The sequence below is a fragment of the Papaver somniferum genome, unplaced genomic scaffold (genome assembly GCF_003573695.1).
Source record: "Papaver somniferum cultivar HN1 unplaced genomic scaffold, ASM357369v1 unplaced-scaffold_128, whole genome shotgun sequence".
NCBI classification, from domain to species: Eukaryota; Viridiplantae; Streptophyta; class Magnoliopsida; order Ranunculales; family Papaveraceae; genus Papaver; species Papaver somniferum.
The window spans coordinates 10715372-10737954 of NW_020621936.1; the positions used below are offsets into that span (position 1 = coordinate 10715372).

At 38.4% G+C, this 22583-nt stretch overlaps 1 protein-coding gene, 1 long non-coding RNA gene and 1 pseudogene across 2 annotated transcripts; all 3 read left to right on the plus strand.

Annotated features, from left to right (window-relative positions):
- Positions 1–3443: 3443 nt before the first annotated feature.
- LOC113331903 lies at positions 3444–6345 on the plus strand. The gene is made up of 4 exons (XM_026578546.1): positions 3444–3493; positions 4384–4439; positions 4519–4611; positions 5972–6345. Exons 1-4 carry the CDS (start codon positions 3444–3446, stop codon positions 6208–6210), a joined length of 438 nt encoding a protein of 145 aa, XP_026434331.1. The 3' UTR covers positions 6211–6345.
- A 1894-nt stretch (positions 6346–8239) lies between these two features.
- On the plus strand, positions 8240–9817 carry LOC113331904 (annotated as a pseudogene).
- Positions 9818–20385: 10568 nt separating this feature from the next.
- Positions 20386–21311, plus strand: LOC113331807. The gene is made up of 2 exons (XR_003351198.1): positions 20386–20676; positions 20972–21311. It is a non-coding gene; the product is annotated as an uncharacterized LOC113331807 (long non-coding RNA).
- The last annotated feature ends 1272 nt before the right edge of the window (positions 21312–22583 follow it).

The following is a 22583-nucleotide window of genomic DNA, read 5'->3' on the forward strand; positions in this document are numbered from 1 at the left end:
CCAAACCCTAGTTTGGTCACGCCAAAAAACTTGACCCCACCGTGCCCAAACGTACGCGCCATGGCCTTGGCCCCACCATGCCAAGCCATCCGCGCCACCTTGACTTGGCCCCACGACCGCGCCATGACTTTGGTCCCGCCATGCCAAGCCATCCACGCCACCTTGCCTTGGCCCCACAACGCCAAACGATCGCGCCATGGCCTTGGCCCCGCCATGCCAAGCCACCCGCGCCACATTCCAAGACCGTCTGCGCCATTCACCTTGCAGCACCATGTTGGCCTTCCCTATGCGGCTACCAAAACGAAGGCGTGCGACAATCAACGGTCCCCCTTCTATCTTAGATGCAAATCTTAGCCGTCCAAGGTTGCCAGACAACACATGGGAATATTTGGCCCCAAAAACCTAGTTTGGCCACGCCCAAACCGCGCCAAGGCATGCCGCACCACAACCATGCTAGCCGCACCATGCGCCAATGGCATGCCAAACCCTTGGCCCCACCATGCGAAGCCAATCACCTTGCCGCATCATGATGGCCTTCCCTATGCGACTACCAAAACGAAGGCGTGCGACAATCAACGGTCCCCTTCTACCTTAAATGCAAATCTTAGCACTCCAAGGCTACCAGCCAATGCATGACGAACTTTGGTCCCAGTTTGGTCGCGCCTAGCAAACCAAAACCCTAACTTTTGGCCGCGCCTAAACCAAATCATATTAAAGCTACACTGATCATACTTTCATGTCACGGGATACCAAGCAAAGGGTTGCGATAATCGACGGCTACCCTTCTTCTATAGATTCAAAATCTCGACCGTCGAAGGTCGCCAACGAGCCGGCTAGTCTAAGCTCAACTTTCCGAACAACAGGAACATGCTGCATGTTTTCCAGGAAAACACTCGAGACATCAAACACATGTCACAAACCGGGGGATTCTCTTTGGGTATTGGTTTGGCGATTTACAGCGTGCGGCGTACACTACGCCCGTTATAAGAAAGTGTAATAAGAATGAGGCGGTTAGTAAACATGGGAAGTAATGGTGAAACGCTTTATTTTATGGAACATCAATTCCTTCCAAGCGTGACCGATCATCACCTCCTCCCATTTACTCACCCATTTATCATTTCTTAATGAGACCAGAGTACGTTTCACTTCGACTTGTATAAATAGGTCTTACCTATTTCCACCAAACAACAAGTTCAGTCAGGAGCAATACAACACTCAGAAACATTCGTTAGCTTTCCATATGTGAGCTTCCCATTTTCTGATACAAGTCGTGAAACAACTACTCTTTCAGAATCAACCCGATCTCAACACTTTCTTCGCTTCCCTCCCCAAAACCAACCCATTCTCCTTCACTTTGTGACCGAATTAAGTCTGGAACGAGCATTTCTTGGTTTAGGCCGGATTTACACAGATTGATCTCTCGAATCTAAAGTACTCCCTTGCAGTATTGTTTAGGGTTTAATCTCGTTTCTCACCCATACACCCGAAATTTCCGAAATCAGCAGAAATCGTTTTCACCCTCAAACAGTAGGTTAAAGACATTCCATCTAACGCTATTGCGGTACCCAAGAAACTCCCTGGTAACATGAACTTGGCGGCGGGGTTGAGGATAACTAAGATCAAAAAAGGATTGGCGATCGCTCATTCAAAGCCCACTTTTGAAAACAAAGCGATCAAAGCTTTTCCGGACCTCTATGTCTTCGTCCATCGAAGAAGGAAGGAAACATCAAAAGGAACTCCCTGATCAAATCCTAGCTGTCGCGCGACACGAACAGTGTTGTACGACTCAGAAGAAAATTTCCCACCATAAAATCCAGGAAGACGCCTAGGTAAAACAGAGACGAGCATGTCAAATTTGTCCGCCGAAGGCATCTCTGCTGAAGAAATCCTTCGCGGGGTTTGGCTAACAAAATCGTAATGGAGAGAACCAATACGACCATCCTGATATGCGAGGGGACTAAACTCCGCACCCTTATCCATAAAGTCCGTAAGCTTCTCCTTAGGGTGATGACCTTTCTTGTGATAAAGAGCCATCCGGGGATGACACTCTGTTTTGTCACCAAACGCTTAGAACCATACTTTCGAACGACTTCCTCTTTCCGAGAGAGGGACAAGGGATTCAAATGAGAAGACCTATACTTAGGGAAGCGCTCCCAAGTCCATTCCTGAATGAAGTTGGCAGGAAGGAAAGTTTCAACCGTGTGGGATCCATCCACGCGACGAATATCGCGAACCAACAAGTCTAGATGATGATACAAACCACCCATAAACATAGGAGCAAGTGGGAAAGATACACCACGACACATCAATACTGCCATAGGGATCAACTCGTTTTTTATAGTATCCCAGGGACTATACTCAAAGACATCATGACAAATCCAAAAGAGTAGAAATGCAGCCAATTCCGCCCTGTCCGTCTCCCCCACTCGAGGAGGAACACCCTTGCCAGGACCATATTGCAAAGGAGCCCAGTACTTGATCCAACATGAAAAAGAAGCTCGACGTTGTCCATACTTTTGCTTTTGAACGCCTTTCACATCATTTACATCATCAGTCCCTTCAGCAGGAGGAGGCTTTTGCCGAGCGGCTTTCATGGAAGACGCCATGAGTTTCGAGGAAGATGAAACATGTGCAGGGGAATCATGAGGGTTTGACGCGGTAGCTTTATTTTTCCTTTTATCCGCTGGAGTGCCTACTCCATCCGGGGTTTCAACTTTGAGCTCGTCAGGTAATTGAAAAGACATGGACTTCATCTTAGCCTTGAGTAAGCGGTCCTGAAGCTTCTTGTCCTCGTCATCCAGAGATTTATAAAGACAACAGCTGTCATAGACTACAGAACCATGAACAGGAAAACCAGTAAGTGCCACTACATCCTCTAAGACCGGGGTTGCTTCACCCCAGGAAAACAAAAATGTATGAGGATCGATTCCCCAACGCGCGCACAACCGATTTATGCTGTCATAATCCTTCCGGACATCCCTAAACTTGGAAGACTCGAAAGCCGCTTCTATACCCAGAGAACGAATGGTAGCCGCGTTATCTGGATTTGAGCGGATGTAGTCAATCCATGGCTCCCAGAAGTCATGCGATTCAGCGGACGAACGATGGTCGATCGTAGGAAAGGTGTAGTCTCCCCTATGGACTGCCAAACGAGGGGAGTCTTCGAAAGAAGGCACAATGGGTGAGTCGTCCTGAGGACGAATAGGCCATTCCACAGACCCGGACGGAGGAAACAAATGAAGATTAAGCATGCGCGTGACCCAAACATCGTCGACGGGGAAAAGAGTAGCGCCATCATCCCCAGCGGGAGGTCGGATTTTATCTTTGAGACTAGGATTGTGTACAAATTCTTCTAATGTGTATGACTCAAGCCTAGGATGAGAGTCACGGGCGGGTGATCCGTCGGACATGATGAAAGGAAGGAACAAGAGAGAGAAAGAGAGATGGTAAAAGATGAAGATTCTGAGGCGAGGTCTCCTCTATTTATAGGAAGGTAAAAGGAGGAGCAGTTACTGAATAGATCAGTAACCGACGTCTCCCAAGAGTCATGAATTTAAGCCGCCCAATAACTTCCCTTCGCCATCGTAACACACACGTGTGACTGTTGACATGGTCTTTGACCAGTCAAACAGTCAGGGGATTAATGTTGATACATGAAAATGATTAATCATATAAATAGCCTCCCCTTAACCTACAAAGGTTCCCTCTTTTAGGAATAAAAGGGACTTGGGGACTAGGCCTAACCCATTAAGATGGGAAGTCCTAGTCCACATAAGAACATACTAAGGAAGTTGGGCTTTGGCCTAAAGAGGAAGCCCTTTAGGGTTTGATATTAACTTAAGGAGAGGGAAATGATAGTTTAGTAATTTGTTAATATTATGGTTGTTTATCCATAAGAGAGATATTATAAAAGGGAAAGAAGGTACACTTCTTGGGATCATCATTAATTCCCCATTACTTCCATAAACCTATTCTCTCCTTGGGAGTACTTTCTGTGATTAGGGCTAGTTCCTTCTTCCTACATTTTACCCCTCAACAAACGCGAATCAAGATTTATAACTATTTGACAAAAGGAAATTGAATAAATGCCCCAATATGGACTGCAATCTTGGGGATCTGCCCCAACGTTAATAACTGTTGGAAAAATGTCCCACGGTTAGAAATAGCAGTTATCTCCACATATGTGAATTCTCACGTGCGAGAAAAAGACACCAATACCCACCTCCGCTAAGATCCTTCCACGTACATTATGTAGATAATCCGACGGACTAAGAGGAAGTCGAGAAGCACGTGAGTAGCACGTACCCACACCTTATGGCATTATGCCCTAAAATCACCGTTTGCTCGAGCATATTCTTCATTTTAAATTCTGGATCTGAAGAGAAAAGAAAACAGACGAGAGAAGAGAAAGAAGGGAAGAACTGGGAAGAGAGGATTAGGTAAGGTGTCGATTTCAGATCGATCATAACATTAATATTACCTCTTCATGGTTAAGATTCGATTACTTTATTGTTGCAGTGATTAGAAGCTCGAAAAAATGGTTAAAAAGTAGTTGCAGACGAGGAAAGTTGAAGAAGAAGACGATTGAGGTTGATTTAATCGTCGAGACAAGTAAGTTAATATAACCCAATCCTATATTTTGCTTGAATTGCATGATGTGTTGTGTTAATTTGCCTTTGGAAGAAGTTATAACATGTTTATAATTGGGGGTTTTAACATGTTTATAATTGTTTGTAAATTGGGGGTTAGTTGACATGTTTAGCTGACATGTTTATAATCAGACATAACTTATTTCTGAAATTGGTAAAGAAATTGAGGATTTTGGCATGTCTGTATATCAGGGCTAATATGGATAGGGATATTGTAGTTGCTGTGATGGGTGGGAATGGGAAATATAAACCTATGTATTTTGTTGATTTTGCTGCTGGTACTAGTGGTGGTAGGTTTATTCAACTCTTTAATAAGTAGAATAAGGAACCAAGGGGAACCAGATGAAGATGGTTTTGTTGAATTTAAAATTTGTATAGTTGTTGGTGATGTACCAGTTGGTGGTGGTTCTGTTAAAACTGAATTTACTTTGGTGGTGGTTCTGTTAAAACTAAATTTTATTTTGGTAGAGCTATGGTGGAAATTCTACTTCCATGTAGCTAATATTTAACGACATTGTTTAGGTACACACTACTATATATTGTCATACTCGCCCGTCTATGATATTAAAGTGCACCTAGACATTCACAGCTACGGTTCCTTGCCTTTGTGCTGATGGGTAAAGCTGGCTTATAGGATATTGAAATCATGACTGAGGATATTTAAAAGGTCTTCTCTTGTGATTAATTTCCGACACAAAAGGTTTTTTTTTTTTTGACCATATCTTGCAGCTCATCTGTCTCTCATTAGCTTACTGATTCAGGGCTAGGGTTGCATCCAGATTTTTAACCTTGGGTATGGATCGGATTTCTAATTTTACACTGCGCCAAAAAAACCCATCAAACTGTGTAAATATGCAAGCGCTACACAATCAGATAACATCAATTGAGTTCTTTGGAAGAAAATAAAAATTACTAGATTGATGCCCCAAAAATAAAATGATGTGCAATTTCAAATTATTTTTCCAGTACAATTGCCTAATGTTTGTTCCATATTTTTCTTGGTAAAACCACATGCATCAAGAGATTAGAGGTTTTGGCTGCGAGGGATACTTTCTTGATGCATCAAACTTGGATCAGCAGTTGGAAGCATTTGTATGCACATTGTTTGGATAAATAATTAGATTTTCCAAATGTTAACTATTAAGTTCTGTATACTTACTCTAGTTTGTTTGGTTATGAGATAGATTTGGTTGTTCTATATCCACTGGTTTTTGATTTTGGATGTCCAGTTTTGTTCATTTGTAAGAAGCAGGTTCTCGCTGCTATGGTATGATTATGAGTTGTATAGTTCTTTTGTTTGATATCATTTGCTTGTCATGCAGTTGCTACATCAAAGAAGGCCGACTCCCAGGTACAGGCTTCGAAAGCTTGCCAGGCAGTCAAAGCTGGAATATCTACCATTAAGAAGGCGGCTAAGAAGATCCGTACATCAGTCACATTCACAGGACAAAGACATTGCAGAAGGCAAAAAACCCCCAGTACCCACATATTAGTGCACCACCAAGGAACAAGCTTGACCATCACCAGCACTGAAATACCCACTCAAGAGATTAGGCTTTGAGTTATCCCCCAGTTATAAAATTTGCTGTAGTGTTGGGTTCTTTTTTTGTTACAATCAAAGAAGTGGAATATATGTATTTGTAATGGTTATGACTGAAATAAACAACGAATTGATCACATTCATTTGTATTGTTAATTAATTTGATCTTCCAAGTAAACGAACAGAGAAAATTGAACCCAACTGTGAACATTAACCTGTACAACTTTAAGTAATTATGGCTAAGAATTCACGGTTGGATGCAAAGACAAAAGTACACGTGGAGAAATCTTGACGGAAGGACACAAAAGTCATATTTCTGAAAGTCAATTCTCTCTTGGGAATTACGAGAATGGCACGTGCCCATCACGTGCAAGTTGTAAGCATCCCTGTCCGTCAGATGAGTTACATACGTGGAATGATCTTAGTGGAGGAGGGTATTTCTGTCTTTTTACTACACATGGGAACTCACACATGTACACTTAACCAGAATTTTTAACAGTGGGGCATTTTTCCAATTTTATTTAACGTTGGGGCAGATTCACAACATTGCAGCTCATATTGGGGCATTTTCCCAAGTTTCCCTTTGACAAATGAAGCTTCCATGGAACTGAGATATAATCCGTGCGTCTCATCAGTCCATTCTGTTACCAAAGGTTCTTCCATCTTAATCTCCTGAAATGAACACTCATCATGAGGGAAACTACATGGAAATTCATAAAAACTTTGGCAGCTTATACGATCTCGCCTAGCTACACCTCACTGGATGCATAAATAGGCGTTATAAAAATGTGATTAGTTCTAGACTCCATAGTTGTAACATATCACTAGATCATCTGGGAAGTTTCATAATTTTTGTTTTTCATGTTACTAATTGGATAAATTTTGATGATTTTCGGTCTAACAAGTTGGGGCTGGGTTGTGAAAGAAGAATTTATTGGGTGAATCGGTTACCGAGTCAGACCCAGTCAGTTTGTCACAAATCTATTTGATATTTCTATCCATGATACTGGGTTATTCAATTTCGACATTTTTTTTCTTCTGTTCTATGAAAAGGATACTGAAACTAAATGATTCCGATCAATCTAATGTCTTTTTGGAAAAACATCCAACAGTGAATTTGTTTGTTTAATTGTGTTTAATCAATTTGATTGATTACCTCAAATTTAATCTTAATTTTGTGAAATTGGTAAATTATACATTTCAATTTGAATTTTTCTGCCACTGGGTTTTTCATCACTTAGAGCGTCCACAGTGGTACGATCATAACCAAAGATCAAAGACCAAAACAAACGATCAAATTTGAGTTTAGTCTGGTGTGTGACGTTACGGGTGGAAGACTAAATTTGATCGAGCGTACACTATATATTCGCCTGGTGTGAGGCATGGGATATACGTCCGCCTGATTGGGGAGATTCTTAAAAAGAAAAGAAAAAAAAAAGAAAGAAGTGGGGCGGAGGTATAAAGCCCGCCCCAAAATAAAGAATGGGGCGGGGTATAATGCCCGCCCCATACAAAATTAAAAAACAAATAAAAAATGGGGCGTAGACTTTACGTACGCCCCATGTGCAGCGTAGACTTTACGTATGCCTGGTGTGGTGCGGGGACTTTACGTACGCCTGGTGTGGGACGTAGATTATATAACCGCCTGGTGGTGGGGCGTGAACTATACGACCGCTCGACTATATTTGGGTTTGGTCTTGATCGCCGACCAAATTTGGTCTGGATTTTACTCTTTGATCAAATTTTGATCGATGGTTCGTCCCACTATGCCAGCCCACTCGACTAGAAATTTGCTCTTAGTCGTCCACTGCAGTTGCTCTTAGGGACTCCCTTTGGTCGTCCAATAAGAAACCCCCCTCTGAAATTGAACTTATATCACTCAAGGATAGTTTAACTTCGCTTTGTTTGTGTAAAGTGTTTCATGTAGATTTAATAGTGAAACTCTTAGTGATTAAATCAGTTCTTCGTTCAAAGGTTGAGTTTTTTTTCTTGTTTTTTGTGTTGTAGCCTTGAGTATTGTACAAGTGGGATTTTTCAGTTTTGGGAGAACATGGCAATGCTTGGGGAGATTATAGGTAACTTTTGTATCTGCCCGACTTGGTGTGAGAGTGTTGAAGACAATGACTGGTTTATGTGTAACTGATTCTTTTGAGCTCTTGGTCTCCTCCTGTATCTGATGGAGAATTAAATCTTCAGCCATTATCTTTAGGTAATGGAGATCTGAAAAAATCTTCATCCACAAATGTTCAATGTACACCTGACATTGAAAAGAAGTATGTTCATCGTATTTATGAAGTGATTGCTCCACTAGGTTTTCCAAGTGGCCGAAAGTGTCAACGTTTTTTAATGCATTGCCACGTGGTTCTCTTGTTTTGGATGCGGGATGTGGAAACATGAAGTACTTAGGATTGAATCCGGAGTGTTTTTACATTGGTTGCGACATTAGTCCTCCTCTAATCAACATATGTTTGGATAAGGGAAATGAAGTACTGGTTGCAGATGCTGTAAATATGCCGTATAGGACTGATTTCGATGATGCAGCGATTTCTATTGCGGTCCTACATCACCTAAGCACTGAAAGTAGAAGGATAAAAGCTATTGAAGAATTACTCCGAGTTGTCAGGAAAGGTGGGTTGGCCCTTATAACAGTTTGGGCAGTCGAGCAAGAAGATAGGACTTTGCTTACCAAATGGACTCCTCTTGCTGACAAGTACTCTAGTGAGTGGGTGGGACCAGCTAGCCCTCGTGTACGTAATAGTCCTTCACCTTTTGCACTTGGAAGAATTTCAGAAACCGATGAGCATGGTGGAAAATGGATAAAATATGATTCAGAGGAGAAGAGAGAACATGAACATGTAGCTATAGATGAGGAAGGAAGTTCCTTAACATCTGGAAATGAAAATGACATTGACAGCCAACAGGAGTATTTTGTTCCATGGCATTTGCCATATCACCGTGCTGAAATCAGCGGTGCATCTGTTGGCGCTCTTGCAAGTGGACTAGCGAAAAGAGATGAGAAGAAGGGCACTGTGGTGTACAACCGATACTACCATGTCTTTAAAGAAGGAGAGCTTGAAAGGTAAGGACACCATCAAAATTTCTAGTTTCAGTTTCCCTCTCTATCTGATATCAACTATTACTATGCTTTTGCCTTCTACTTCTACTCTTTTTTTTTTCCTGTAATGATGTTTACTGTACATTTTAGACATGTTTCCTTATTTTTCCCATTTCTAGTTCACTGTGTCACAACAGATTTAGAATTTTGTCTGTTATAGTTAAGGCACATATGTGAATCACTCATAAATTGATATTGAGGCACCTGATTCTGATCCATGGTATTATAGCTTATTCATCACATCTAGAACATTTTTTCTTTCGATAATGGCAACCATTCTGTTTCTAATCACCCTTATTTCCTATCTTTTTCTCCTTGTACTTGGAAATTGGATGCGTGGTACATGTGCTTATTTATCAGTGTTTCCTCGTCGTCTTGCAGGATAACTTGTGGTGTAAACAATGCAGTCATACGTGATCGTTTTTATGACAAATCTAATTGGTGTATTATTCTCGAGAAGACATGATTATCGAACGCATGTTTTATTTTTTTGATACAATTATGATATTCTCCACCAACTTCACCTTGTATGGCACAATTTTTTCTTTATCAATGATAGAAAAGGGTGTGTTATGTCAACCTTACAGACCTATCAGGGAAAAATGGTGTATACTTTGAACTTTATTTTATTTTTCAAAAATTTGCTCTAATAGATTTGCTTATCATACTTTGAACTTTATTTTATTTTTCTACTGCAAAAAAAATTGCTAATTCTTTTAGCTAACAAGCCTTATTTGCAACATATCACTAGATCATTAATGGGCAAAGGATGCAGACTCCGCAAATAACGCATGTCATTTTGTTTTATTTTTTGATTCCAACCATTGATGAATGTTTACACCTCCCAATTATACACACAATGCTAGTATTATATCTATTCTCTTGTGATTCTTCAAAATATTTTGAAGTAAGAATTACCAGTAGGTACCATTCTTACGGGCCTATATAATGTCAGATCCATCCATTAAGATGAGTTAACTGATAGTCCATTTTAGAAGAGAGTTTAAATTTTGGACCTCAAATCTTAATCCATGGTCCTGACACTTGTGTGATTGGATACAAAAATACCCAGAATACCCTAGATATATTACAACCGCGAAACCAGATCGTGTTCATTATCTCAATCGTGTTTTGATGTCCTGAGCTCTGGCGACGAAGAGATTTTAGTGATTCTGATTAAATTTCTGATTTATGTTCAAATATATGATTTGGTATTTTTTTTTGTTATTCCAATTATTGATTCTTCGTATTTTTCATAATTTACATTTTTCAATCTTAGTTTTACTGAGTTTGGTTTAAACCTAACTTTTGTATAAAATTTTAATCAATGGATTTCAGATTGATGAAACACCACTGATATGTTGTTTTATCAATTAGTTTTGCACAATTTGAGGTACGTCTTTGAAATTTCTATTTCTTCTTTCAGAATGGATTATCCTGAGTTTATTTTTTGATTTTTGGTAATTTTTGGTTTTGTTAAATAAGATCTTTGAGATCTTCGCGACGATATCACTTAGAATTTTAATTTCTATTCAGTTTCATTAATGGTGTTGTTCATTTTGTACTCAAAGGTGGTGGTGCTACTAGACTTTGCAAGCAGTTGATGAACAAATAAGAAATTTAAAGCAAACGTCTACAAAATCTGTAAGTCTATTCTCTCTTATTGTGTAAATTACAGTACACCATAATTTACTACATGCTCACCACTTTGCTATGAAGACAAGTGCATCATTTGCCAAAATGAAATTTACATTGGCCTGATTTGTGTTTGTGCCGCATTATGCATAGGTGTTAGATGGAATTAGTTATCTTTTCAAATGTCATCCATGTTATGATACTTAAAATCCACTGAAATATGAGTGTAGCCAATATGTACTGACACAGTTGTGAAAGGAAGAATTGTTATCTTAACATTATGCAAAGGTTTTAGATGGAATTAGTTGTCTTTTCGAATGCAATCCCTGTTATGATGTTAAAAATCTAATGAAAGTATGAGTTTAGCCAATATGTATTTACTGTTGTTACTATGAAATATTGTAGGTTGTGTTGTATAAACATACCAATAATGTTACTATGAAATATTGTAGATTTGCTGGCATTCTATGAATCTGGGAATACGAATTTTTCATAGTACATAAATGACGCACTCCTGAAAAATCAATGTCCATTTGTTCCTATAGTATCTACTACTTGACTATTTTGTTGTCTTCCACATTATGATATTTAAAATGATACTGCTTGATTGAGTAAATGGTACCTAAAATGCATGTTAATTTTGCTGGAATCCAGGTCCATTAATGAGAGCTAAGAAATGAATTTCATAGCTGTAATATGAATTTAACTTTATTCTTTATTGTATGTATGCTTTCTGAGGTTGAATATGTTTCTGATGTTGCTTGTTTTCTTTCTTTGTAGGTATGGAGAGATAATCCCAGTAGCTCCTGCACAGATGCCTTTTACATGGATCTGAAAATGCAGTAGCATTAGATCAATGTGTACTAAATTCTTATTTGGCGAAGCCGTCTTACACAGGTTCGTTTAGAGTTACAATTTTTAAAAATTTGATTAGCAGGGGTAGTCATTTTATGAAAGAGTAATCTTATGGAATACTAAAGTTTAACCTTGTGCTTATGGTAATACCAATGCTGCCTCTATTCTTAACCTGGTTAGCTTATATTCAATGGTCACAGTGTATAACGCTGCAGCGTTGAAAAGTCGGTGTATATATGATGTACTGCTAAAAAGTCACAGTGTATATATGCTGCACTAAAGACAAAATCACAGTGTATATACGCTGCACTGCTAAAAAATCCGAGTTTTCTGTTGACATCCACTACTACAGTTTTAGTGTAGTGTTTTACTGCTACACATACATTTAATGAACAACATAATGCTGCTGAATATGAATGCAAATAAATATCAGAATTTTGAGGAAATATTGAATATATTTGTTCTCGTTAAATCGCAAAAGTAAAAAATTGAAGAGTATTGTTTCATATGCAATTTCTGACCAATGTATTAATACGTGGATAATATTTATAGTATTGTACCCTCTGTAGGCTATGTAAGTATTTTTTTTCTACGCAGTTTCTGATCTTTAAGGTGTTATCTTATATGTCGGATTTATTGTGAGTGATCTAGGAAGGTGCAACCAAGGTATAAATTGAGTGCATATTTGATGTACTGAGCATGATTATGCAGGGTTGTATATGTTAAGCTTTGTTATTAGTTTCTAGTTATAAGAAGTTAGATTGTCGTTGGTTCTTAAATAATAAAACCACTATCAATATTAAAACTTTGGAAATGTTGGGGATCGGAAATTAATTTTCTATGCCCTTCCACCTAATTGCTGAGCATATTTGTTGTTACAACTTTGTCAAATGGACAGCTCCCATGTTTTTGCTAAACCAAATTTAAACTGAACATATCTTCTATTGTCCACCGACAACCCGTCCACCGCATTAGGCAAGAAGATTGCCCGAGATAAAGTTGCTACGCATTACTCTATAACTGAGTATTTTATTTGTGGTTGTCCAGATTGGAGGTTTTTCCTGATTAATGGATTCATAATACGCACGTACTTGCTTTCGCACGAGTAGCTACTTCTGTCTGTTCTCGTATAACCTAGCTTTGCGACCTAATCATACTACTAATCCATGAGATGGTTCTGTCCAAGAATAACGAAACTACTCTAGAAAAGACCGAGGAGTAACGATTAAATAGATTTAATGGAGGTAGCATGTTATGTTCTTCAACTTCTTCGACCAAAGCAAACCTGTTGTTACCATTGTTTCCCTTCTTAGTTTTGGAATTCATGCCTTCTTGAGAATAATAAGGAAGAAAAGATCTGATGATCAAGTAAGATTAATAATTTCCATTCCTGTCTTATTCTTACAGAGATATCACAATTTATAACATATACATACTAACTTCCTAAACCAATATATAACCGACTGTTGGAAGTTGTAACTAACCTGTGATATCCTAACTGACTTCCAAGTCATACATTTATTCAAATACTAATGTACATAATACTGTGAAAGTTCTAGCGCATAACATTTCACCGCCCCTAAAAATTGCTCTTGTCCTCAAGAGCAAAATCAAGAGTACGTCTTCCGAACTCGTTCAGAATACATATATCTCCAGCAACACCAATAACTCCAACATATATCAATATTTTTCCTTTGCCAATAAAATCTCTTGTCCTTAACAACAAAATCTGGAACATGATCACTGAAGGCGTTAAGAATTTCCCAAATAGCATATGCATGACACTCAAACCATCGGCCAAATAATTTGCATTCCCACTTTTGTCTTTGACAATAAAATCATAGCCCATAAGCTGGACTAGTCATTTCAGTTGTGCTGCTGTAGAGATGCATTGTTCCCACAAATATTTCAGGCTTTGAGGACTGGTACGAACAAAGAATTGTCGACCCAACAAATATGAACTCCACTGCTTAGAAATGTCATTAGATGCCATATATATTTGATGATACCCTGATTGCAAATCAAGCTTTGTAAAATAAGCATCCCCATGTAAATCATCCAACAACTCCAGAATTGAAAATTTATCTTTAATGGTGATTTGATTCAGTTCCCGGTAATTGATGAAAGAACGCCAAGTTCCGATTTTCTTCTTTACAAGCAATAAATAACCAGATTCCATAATAGAAAAAACAACCCCAATGAAGAAAATGAGTAAGAAATACAGCAGTACCATTGAATGATTGTTGTTCGGTATATATGAATCCTTCCCTTTCTTCCTTGACCGAAGCAACTAGCATCAACAAACCACTGACTTTGTTTCTGGTCTCATGACTGATCCTTGTTGCATCCCTCCATTTGTTGTCTCGGGTAGAAATACCTTGCAACTTCACTTGTTTGTCCTTTATTTGGAAAGACATCTCAAGTTTGTTGAAATCCCAGGCTATTGGACCAAGAGTCCCTAACCATTGTGCTCCAAGTACAACATCATAAGCCTCCAAGGATAATAAGTATAAATCAGTAGAAATTGAAATACCTTGAACAGAAATGCTTACCCCTTTGCAAAGACTAGAACTTTCTAACTTTTCGCATGAAGCCGTAACAACATGAAGTTGACCTTCCGTCAGAGGTTGCAAGACAATTTTTTGTGCAATTTTATAACTTAAAAAATTGTGCGTGCTGCCGGAATCAATTAATACCATTAATGGTTGTCGCTCAATGGTTCCTTGTACACGCATTGTTTGTGGAGCTCGAACACCATAAATGGCATGAAGTGAAATTTCAGGAATTTTTTCTAACACGAATCCTTCCCCAACTGCCTGTTTATCAACGTCTTCATCATTGTCCCTACAATCTCCGTCAAAGTAGCATGCATCAATCGAAAACAACTTCTTGCAACGATGTCCAGGGGTGAAACACTCATCAAATTTGAAACACATCCCTTTCTCTCGTCGTTCTTTAATGTCATCAGGCGTCATTTTTCTGATTTCAGGAAACGTATAACGAACGGTAGTTGTTGAGATGGTTCTCTCCAGTATAACTTGTCTCTTATAATCTGCATAATTTCCTCGGTACTGTGATTGATTGCGTGACTCATACAATCTGGCCAAACTTATTGCACTTGTGAGAGTTGTAGGTTTTGCGGCTTGGACATCTGCTCGTATGTTTTCCTTAAGGCCACTGACAAAACAACCAACTTGTTGGGTTTGAGTAAGGTTCCCTGCCTTGCTGAGTAACTTTTCAAACTGTGCCTGAGATACTCTAACAAAGCCAATTTGGCTTAGTTTTGTCAAGTCCACAAAAAAATCTTGAAACTGAGTGTAGCTATACTTAGCAAGTAAACCCTCCTTGAATGTTCGTCAGTTTATATATGGTGTTCTTCTTTGAGAATTTGATACCACAGTTGAGCATTACCATCTAAATGATAAGACGCCCATGAAACTCGCTCCTTCTCCGGTACTTGATAGAAATCAAAGAACTGAGTTGCGCGACTTAACCAACTTGTAGGGTCTTCATTATTATTGTAAACTGGAAACTTGAACTTGACAGTCGTTTTGGTTGACGGTGAACTTGTAGATGATTGTCCACCATCACCATGACCAGTGTAACCTCTTCCAACACTTGGGCGATTTTGATTGTAAAAATTACCATTTTACGATGCATGATTGGTAGTCATTAGTTCTACCAATGTCTGCATAGTGGTAACCAGGTTATCTATCTTCATCTCTAATGTTTGCATAGTGGTAATCAGGGTGTCCATTTTTACTCCCAATCTATCCATGCGATTCTCTTCAGTATGTCCTTCCTGCGATCGACCTGGCTCTGATGCCAAATTGTTATGTTTTTCAACTTCTCCGACCAAAGCAAACCTGTTGTTATCATTGTTTCCCTTCTTAGTTTTGGAATTCATGCCTTCTTGAGAATAATAAGGAAGAAAAGATCTGATGATCAAGTAAGATTAATAATTTCCATTCCTATCTTATTCTTACAGAGATATCGCAATTTATAACATATACATACTAACTTCCTAAACCAATCTATAATCGATTGTTGGAAGTTGTAACTAACCTGTGATATCCAAACTGACTTCCAAGTCAGACATTTATTCAAATACTAATGTACTCCCTCCGTCTCTAAAAGATAAGCAGGTTTGTGTGTAAATTTACACACAAACCTGCCTGTTTTTAAAGACGGATGGAGTACATAATATTGTGCAAGTTCTAGCACATAACATAGCAGGGGAACTTTTTTGACGACATTATATTGACTATATTTTTTCTTTCTATTTTCAACCAATCTTAGCTTCAAAAAGCGAAAGAAATGGTTATGAAATCAAGAATCTCCACTCAAAAAGAAATACGGAAATCAACCTGAAAATCCTCTTCCTCAGGTAATTTCTTCCCCAAGCAGGGCCTGGCCAATAGGATAAGCAGGGAAAGCCCCACTTTAGGGCAACAAGGCCTAGGGGGCAACAAAAAAGTTGCTTTGCATTTTGGGCATGCATCATAATTCAATCAATTTTTAGGGGCTTATTCTTAAATTATGTAATATACTGATATGTAAGATTGAATTGTGCAGTTTTGGTGCTAAAATGATTTTTTTTTACCCGTTACATTAAATAATCCATATTAGATAGGAGTTGTTACTAAGATTCGGGAGTAAAGCTAAATAATCCGTACCAAATAGGAGCTATTATTGGGATTTAGGAGAGAAGTTATGTAAATCTATTCTGATTCTCATTTTAATTTCTCATTCCTCTTTCGAATTCTTGTATATGTTAATTCTCTTGTAGTTTACTATGATTATTGTTGGATCATAATTCTCATTTTAATTTCTCATTCCTCTTTTGAATTCTTGTGTATGTTAATTCTCTTGTAGTTTACTTTGATTATTGTTGGATCATAGAAAGAAAAAATGATCATCGATGTTTGGTAACTTTTAAGGCCATCAATTTTTAGATTAATTTGAGTTTTCGGTTATAAATTTTGGAGTTGAATTGGACTACATCTCATTAATTACTACTATTATATAAAGCCAACACCCATTACTGTAGCAGGGTGAAGGTGCAAAAATTCTGGACTATTTTGCCCCTATTTTATTTATCATGTATACACCCTTGACATATCTGTGAGGGCACAATAGTAAATGAAGCTATAAATTCGCAGTATTACACATTTACCCTGTCAATATATTTCAAGTGTATGTATTTGTGTAGAAACATAAGGGCATTACAGTAGTTTAAGACTATTAAAGGAAACAAGTTCATCTTTACACTGCAAGAAGATTATGATTGTGATTGATCAAAAATTTCTCAACTTCATCTTCTCTTTATCAACACAAACCATCCCCAATCAAGTGATCAATTACCTTTTCCTATTTGGTGCTAAGATAGATGCGACTATGATTGAGGTGTTGGTGATTAAGATTTTAATGAAAGAAATGGAGCCGTGTAGCATAGGGAGGCAAAGAAGAAAGAAAAACGATTAAAATAGAGGAGGGAGGAAAATAAAAAGAAGGAAGAAGGTGGTGGAAGTGCGCCCCAGAGGGAGGGAAGAAGAAACAGCTGATGGATATTTTGTTTAGCGTTATTGTAATCAATGAATGGCCAGGATCGAACAGAATAAATGGACGACTAGCATAAATTCAGCTATGCTGTAGCAGGTGCGTAGCACGTGCAGTGCATTCTTGTCTATCCAAACTAAACTAGACGTTACCAGGTTTGTGGTGATTCAATTTGGATTATAATGTGAAATGAAAAAATAATATATTCACTAATCATAATTCTTGTTTACTGCAGTGCCTCCACTTTAAAAAAAAACTAGCATTAGGTCTCAAAATGGAAAGAAGAGTTCTCGTCAGTATAAGCACACCTGCAGTGTGAAAAGACAAATATTATAATGGGGCAAAAAAAAATTGTCGACTTCCGGGCAAAAAAAACTCAGGACCGGCCCTGCCCCAAATTATGGCAAACCAAAAGACCTTACTAACATGTTCACTGAATAAATAAAGATCCAGGTAATATTCTTGAAAATATATAAAGATCTTTCAACGTGGCAAACATGGAGGCTACATAAGCATCCATGCAGTTCTACGTGGGGGGATTACCAAGTTACACCAGTTTCTGGTTTGTTTGTCTTGTGGCCATCTCTTTTGAATATCGTGTTGGCTCTCCTACGAACATGCGCGGAGCTGTTAAGGGTCTAGTGGGGACTACTAGATGTTGTGATTTTAACTCTATAGGATTGATAATTAGATAATTCTGCTGCACACATGAACTAATTTATGGGAGAATGACGGAAAATAGATTAAAAAATGTGATTTCGTATTCTTCCCTTAATTGGCGGTAGCTTTTCTCCGTAAAGAAAGAAGAAGATTAACTGGGTAATTCATAATTGATGAAGCTCCAATATATTCACTAGCAAATCCAAGCATCAGATATGCAACTATGCTAATATGAAAATAATAACATAATTCAAAAACAAAACAAAAAAAGGCAAATCATTTGATAGCATGTTTATTATATTATCTGGTCATGGAATTTCTTCAAATTCACATATTTAGTGTTTTATACGCAAAACATGTTAGAATTTAACAAGTATTTCGACGTTTTCACAATCCAAGATATTGTTAAAGGTGGAAAAAAAATTTAGCTCCGTCACTGCCTCTGAAGTCTTAAAACCCGATCGAACCTAAACTAAAACGATATATAATGCATATATCATACATAGATATACCCTGGCTACTGCATAGAGAGTAGAGTAGATGATCAGGGTGTGCAGCAGAGGAGATCACTACATACGCGACATCGAGAAGAAGCATGCCCATCCCTCTAAACTCCTTATTGCGTTGCGTGTCTGCAAGTTCGCCACGTTTAGATCTTTGTTGGTTTCAGCATAGTTCTAATATATAGAGTTCCAGCCACATGCGTGGTGTAGAATCGATGACCAGTTTAAATTGGTAGAAAGATTGCGGGGATCAGGGGATCTTGTCTACTTATTATGCTGTTGCCTTAACTTGTGGAGGGTGGTTATACGAGTAGCCAATAAGAAGAAGTTTTCGGATCTCTCAAGTCTCGAGCTCGTCATCAAATCTTCGAACAGTCAGAGATGGTTAGATCAGAAAGCAATATGAAAAATGTTGGGTGAGGACAAAATAGTTAGGGAACTGTTCAAGTCTAGACACCGAATGTACGCATTCTGGGTCCGGAAATGAAATAATCTATTGGCTGACAAAAGTAAAATTTACCAGGTAGGCTTTTAAGCCTAGTTTAATTGGGTGCCATAGAAATTAATGGGGGACCATACACTGGAGGATAAAAAAAATCATCAGAACCTAATTTGGGTCATCCTTTATAAAAATATTTTTTAAATAGTTAAAATGCCACTAAATGATTAGTGTTAAAATTTAATTAATTAATGATAATTTTAATTAATTAGTGATAATCTTATTTAATTAGACTTTAATTTTTTTTCCAGATTTTTTATCTGCAATTTTTAGTCTAATTTTTTTTTTGTCCAGATAGTATGAAAAATCGTCAAGATATTAAAAATTTTGATTGACGACCCTCAACAGTCGTTAATGTTTAGACTGTTTAAGTGACGATTTTAAACTGTCTGAAGATTCATTAATGGCGGAAATGTACGACAGTTTTGGGTCGTCATAAAAATGATCAATTCCCTGACGACCCTTTGGAAGGGTCATTACTGTTTTGGTTACGCATTTGGTGACTTAAACAATCGTTAATGTTTTAGAAATGTCGTTATAGACTGGCGTTAATCTCTAAAAAGAGTCGTTAAGTGTATGACAGTTTAGAATCGTTATTGTTTTGTTCATGATGTATATGACGATCCTAAACTGTCGTTAATGTCGGTGAAGGGTCGTTACTTGAAAAAAAATATTAATCAAGAATAAAATAATATACTCATCTTCCGATATTTATACTCCCGAAAAATTTGCGGGATAAACAATATTCCATCGCCCCCGATTAGAAACCATGGCCCAATTGAGCTAGGTTTTTAAGCCGGCCATTAATCGGTCAACAACAGAATCAAAATCCACCATACTCTCGCTAGCTGTGAAATGTGAACGCAGAACCGACACAACTTGGTGAAATGAATTTGCTGGTGAAAGGGGTACATATCAGTCGACAGCCCTAACTCTACATTACATATGTCAGCAGATACATGGCAATGATTTCTCTTTCCGAATTTATTAGCGTCGGTCACCGCATAACCTTTCAAGGTTTGGAGTTGGACAGTCATGCAGGAAAGAAACGCCATAGTGTATATCTTAACGTGGCAAGTATATACATAAGCATGCATCCGGTTTTCTACGTGGATGAATATAAGGATATACAACCATTTTCGATTTTCTATTTGGAAATGGAGAAGGACTGCAACATCTTTCATAATCGAACCAACAATAATGCTCACATGATTTGACCTTTATCTCATTCATGCGATCACATGAAGGTGTTAATTAATATACGGAAAATGGTTCGTTTATCTAAATATATTTAAAATATGATTCAAAAAGACGAGTAAAAATTTGTATGGATGAAATGGACAACAAAAAATAAAAGGATGAGACTGGATTCATCCTAACTCAAACTTAAAAAATAGCAAATAGAACTGATAGAATATTACAAGTTCTCCTGTCAACAAATGAGTGTACAATGATAACAAATGAGTGTACAATGATACAAACAAGGGAAAATGTACCTTTGAACGGCCCTCTGGTTAAGTCTTTCATACAACTCATTAGGGAAAATGACAACAATCGAGTTCAAAGAGGGGCAGAATCAATGGCGAGTCGCGAGTAGTCTCTCCTGGGATGCCGGACCTTGTTGCCGGGCGGGACCGAATCATATGGGTTTCCTCATTTAGGTAATTTTGGAATAACTGCAAATGATGGATTAGATTTCTTTTTCTTTTTCCGGTATGTGTTTCTTGTGTTGCTTCTTCTGTGTGTTTCTTATTTAAATTTGTCTTTATTATTGGATCTTCCTCTTGGATTGCCTGGTTCCTAGTTATAATGTACAAATTTGGGTCGAAATTTAAGTTTCTGCTTTAAGAATGGGGATTTATGGTTTTTTCCTCCGGTGATTAACGGTTGCTGTTTAGAGAGTTAGTTCTTTTATTTGATGATACCGAAATGTTAATGAAGTAGCAATTTTAATAGGGGCCAAGGTTTCATTGTTCCTTGGGTAATGGTTCTCTATGCTGTAGAAGAAGGATTTGTTTTTCCTGTTTTTTCATCTTTTGGAGATTCATCTCTCGGAGAAGACGATTTGATCCAAATCAGCCATGTAGACCAGGTTGATTCGTCTCTAAATCGGTTTGTAAGAAAATATCTTCAATTTTCTTGATCTCGAAGTTTTATCTTGAGAAGTGTGCCTGTTAGCAAATTAGGTTTTGGTTGCAAGAAGCTTTTCTGCTGTCGGTAGTCCTTGTAGCCACGTATTGGATTTTTAGGTAAGCATCATTTCAGTAGTTTCTTAGCCACGTGTTGGCAAACTAAAGCACTTTATGTTGACTTCGCTTCATAGTATAACTATTTTATACGCTAGCATAGACTTTGGAATCCTTTTGGACCCGGATTTCAATTTATTTCGCTTGATGAAGTTGTCTGGTTATCTCCCCGGGCCGTGAGTTATAATCCAAAAGATGTCGCTATCCATGCACAAAAATTCCAACAAAATAAATTGTTTATAAAAATCCCATTTAACATAATCTCTCTATATTACCCTTTTAGTAGTTTAAATCAGCCCAACAAAAACAAAAATCAACCCACCTTTCAATTTTATTATATCATCACCACCAACAAATAACCCACCACCAACAACACTAGCAGCAACACCACCACCACGCCACCACCACTGACCACCACCACCACCACCGCCCACTGCCTCCGTCTATCGTCGACCACCGCCTTCGCCGCCACCACCAAGCACCTTCGCCGCCGCCACCGTCAACCACACCACCACTGACCACCGCCGCCACCACCACCAACCACCTTCGCCGCCGCGGCCACCGCCAACTACCACCGTCCACCGACTCCAACCACCACCACCGCAGCGACCACCACCACAGACCACCGCCATCGACGACCACCACCGTCGCCGAGCAACACCACCATTATCGCCGGCCACCACCAACAACCGCCCTCGCCACAAAAAATGAGTTTCATTGATCAATATTCAACAAAATGAGAAAAAAATAATGAAACCAAACAGAAAAAATGATGAAACCAAAACTGGTTTCACCAAAATTAGATGCATCATAAAAGAAAGGAGAAGGAGCAAAGAAGAAAAAAAATGTAACACAATAAGATGAAACCTTCCACCACTGTCAACTGCACCACCCCCATCGCCGCCACAACCACCACTACCATTACCTCCTCAACTAAAACTAGTTTCAACAAAAAAAAAATCCACCTGTGTGTCACCCTCAAAAACTGGTTTCATAGAGAACAATATTCAACAAAAATGAAAAAATACGATGAAACCTAATTAGGTTTCATCATTTTTCCACATAGTCGTTTCACCAACACAACTTCAATGATGAAACCAAACACACCGACTTCCAAGTCAGTTCGAATAAAATAGGAAAAATTCAGGTGAAACCAAAATTTGGTTTCATCATAAAAGAAAAGGAGAAGGAAGAAAGAAGAAAAAATGAAACACAATAAGATGATACCTACCACCACTGTCAACTGCACCATCTCCATCGCTGCCACAACCACCACTACCATTACCTCATCACTGAAACTAGTTTCAACAAAAACAATCCAC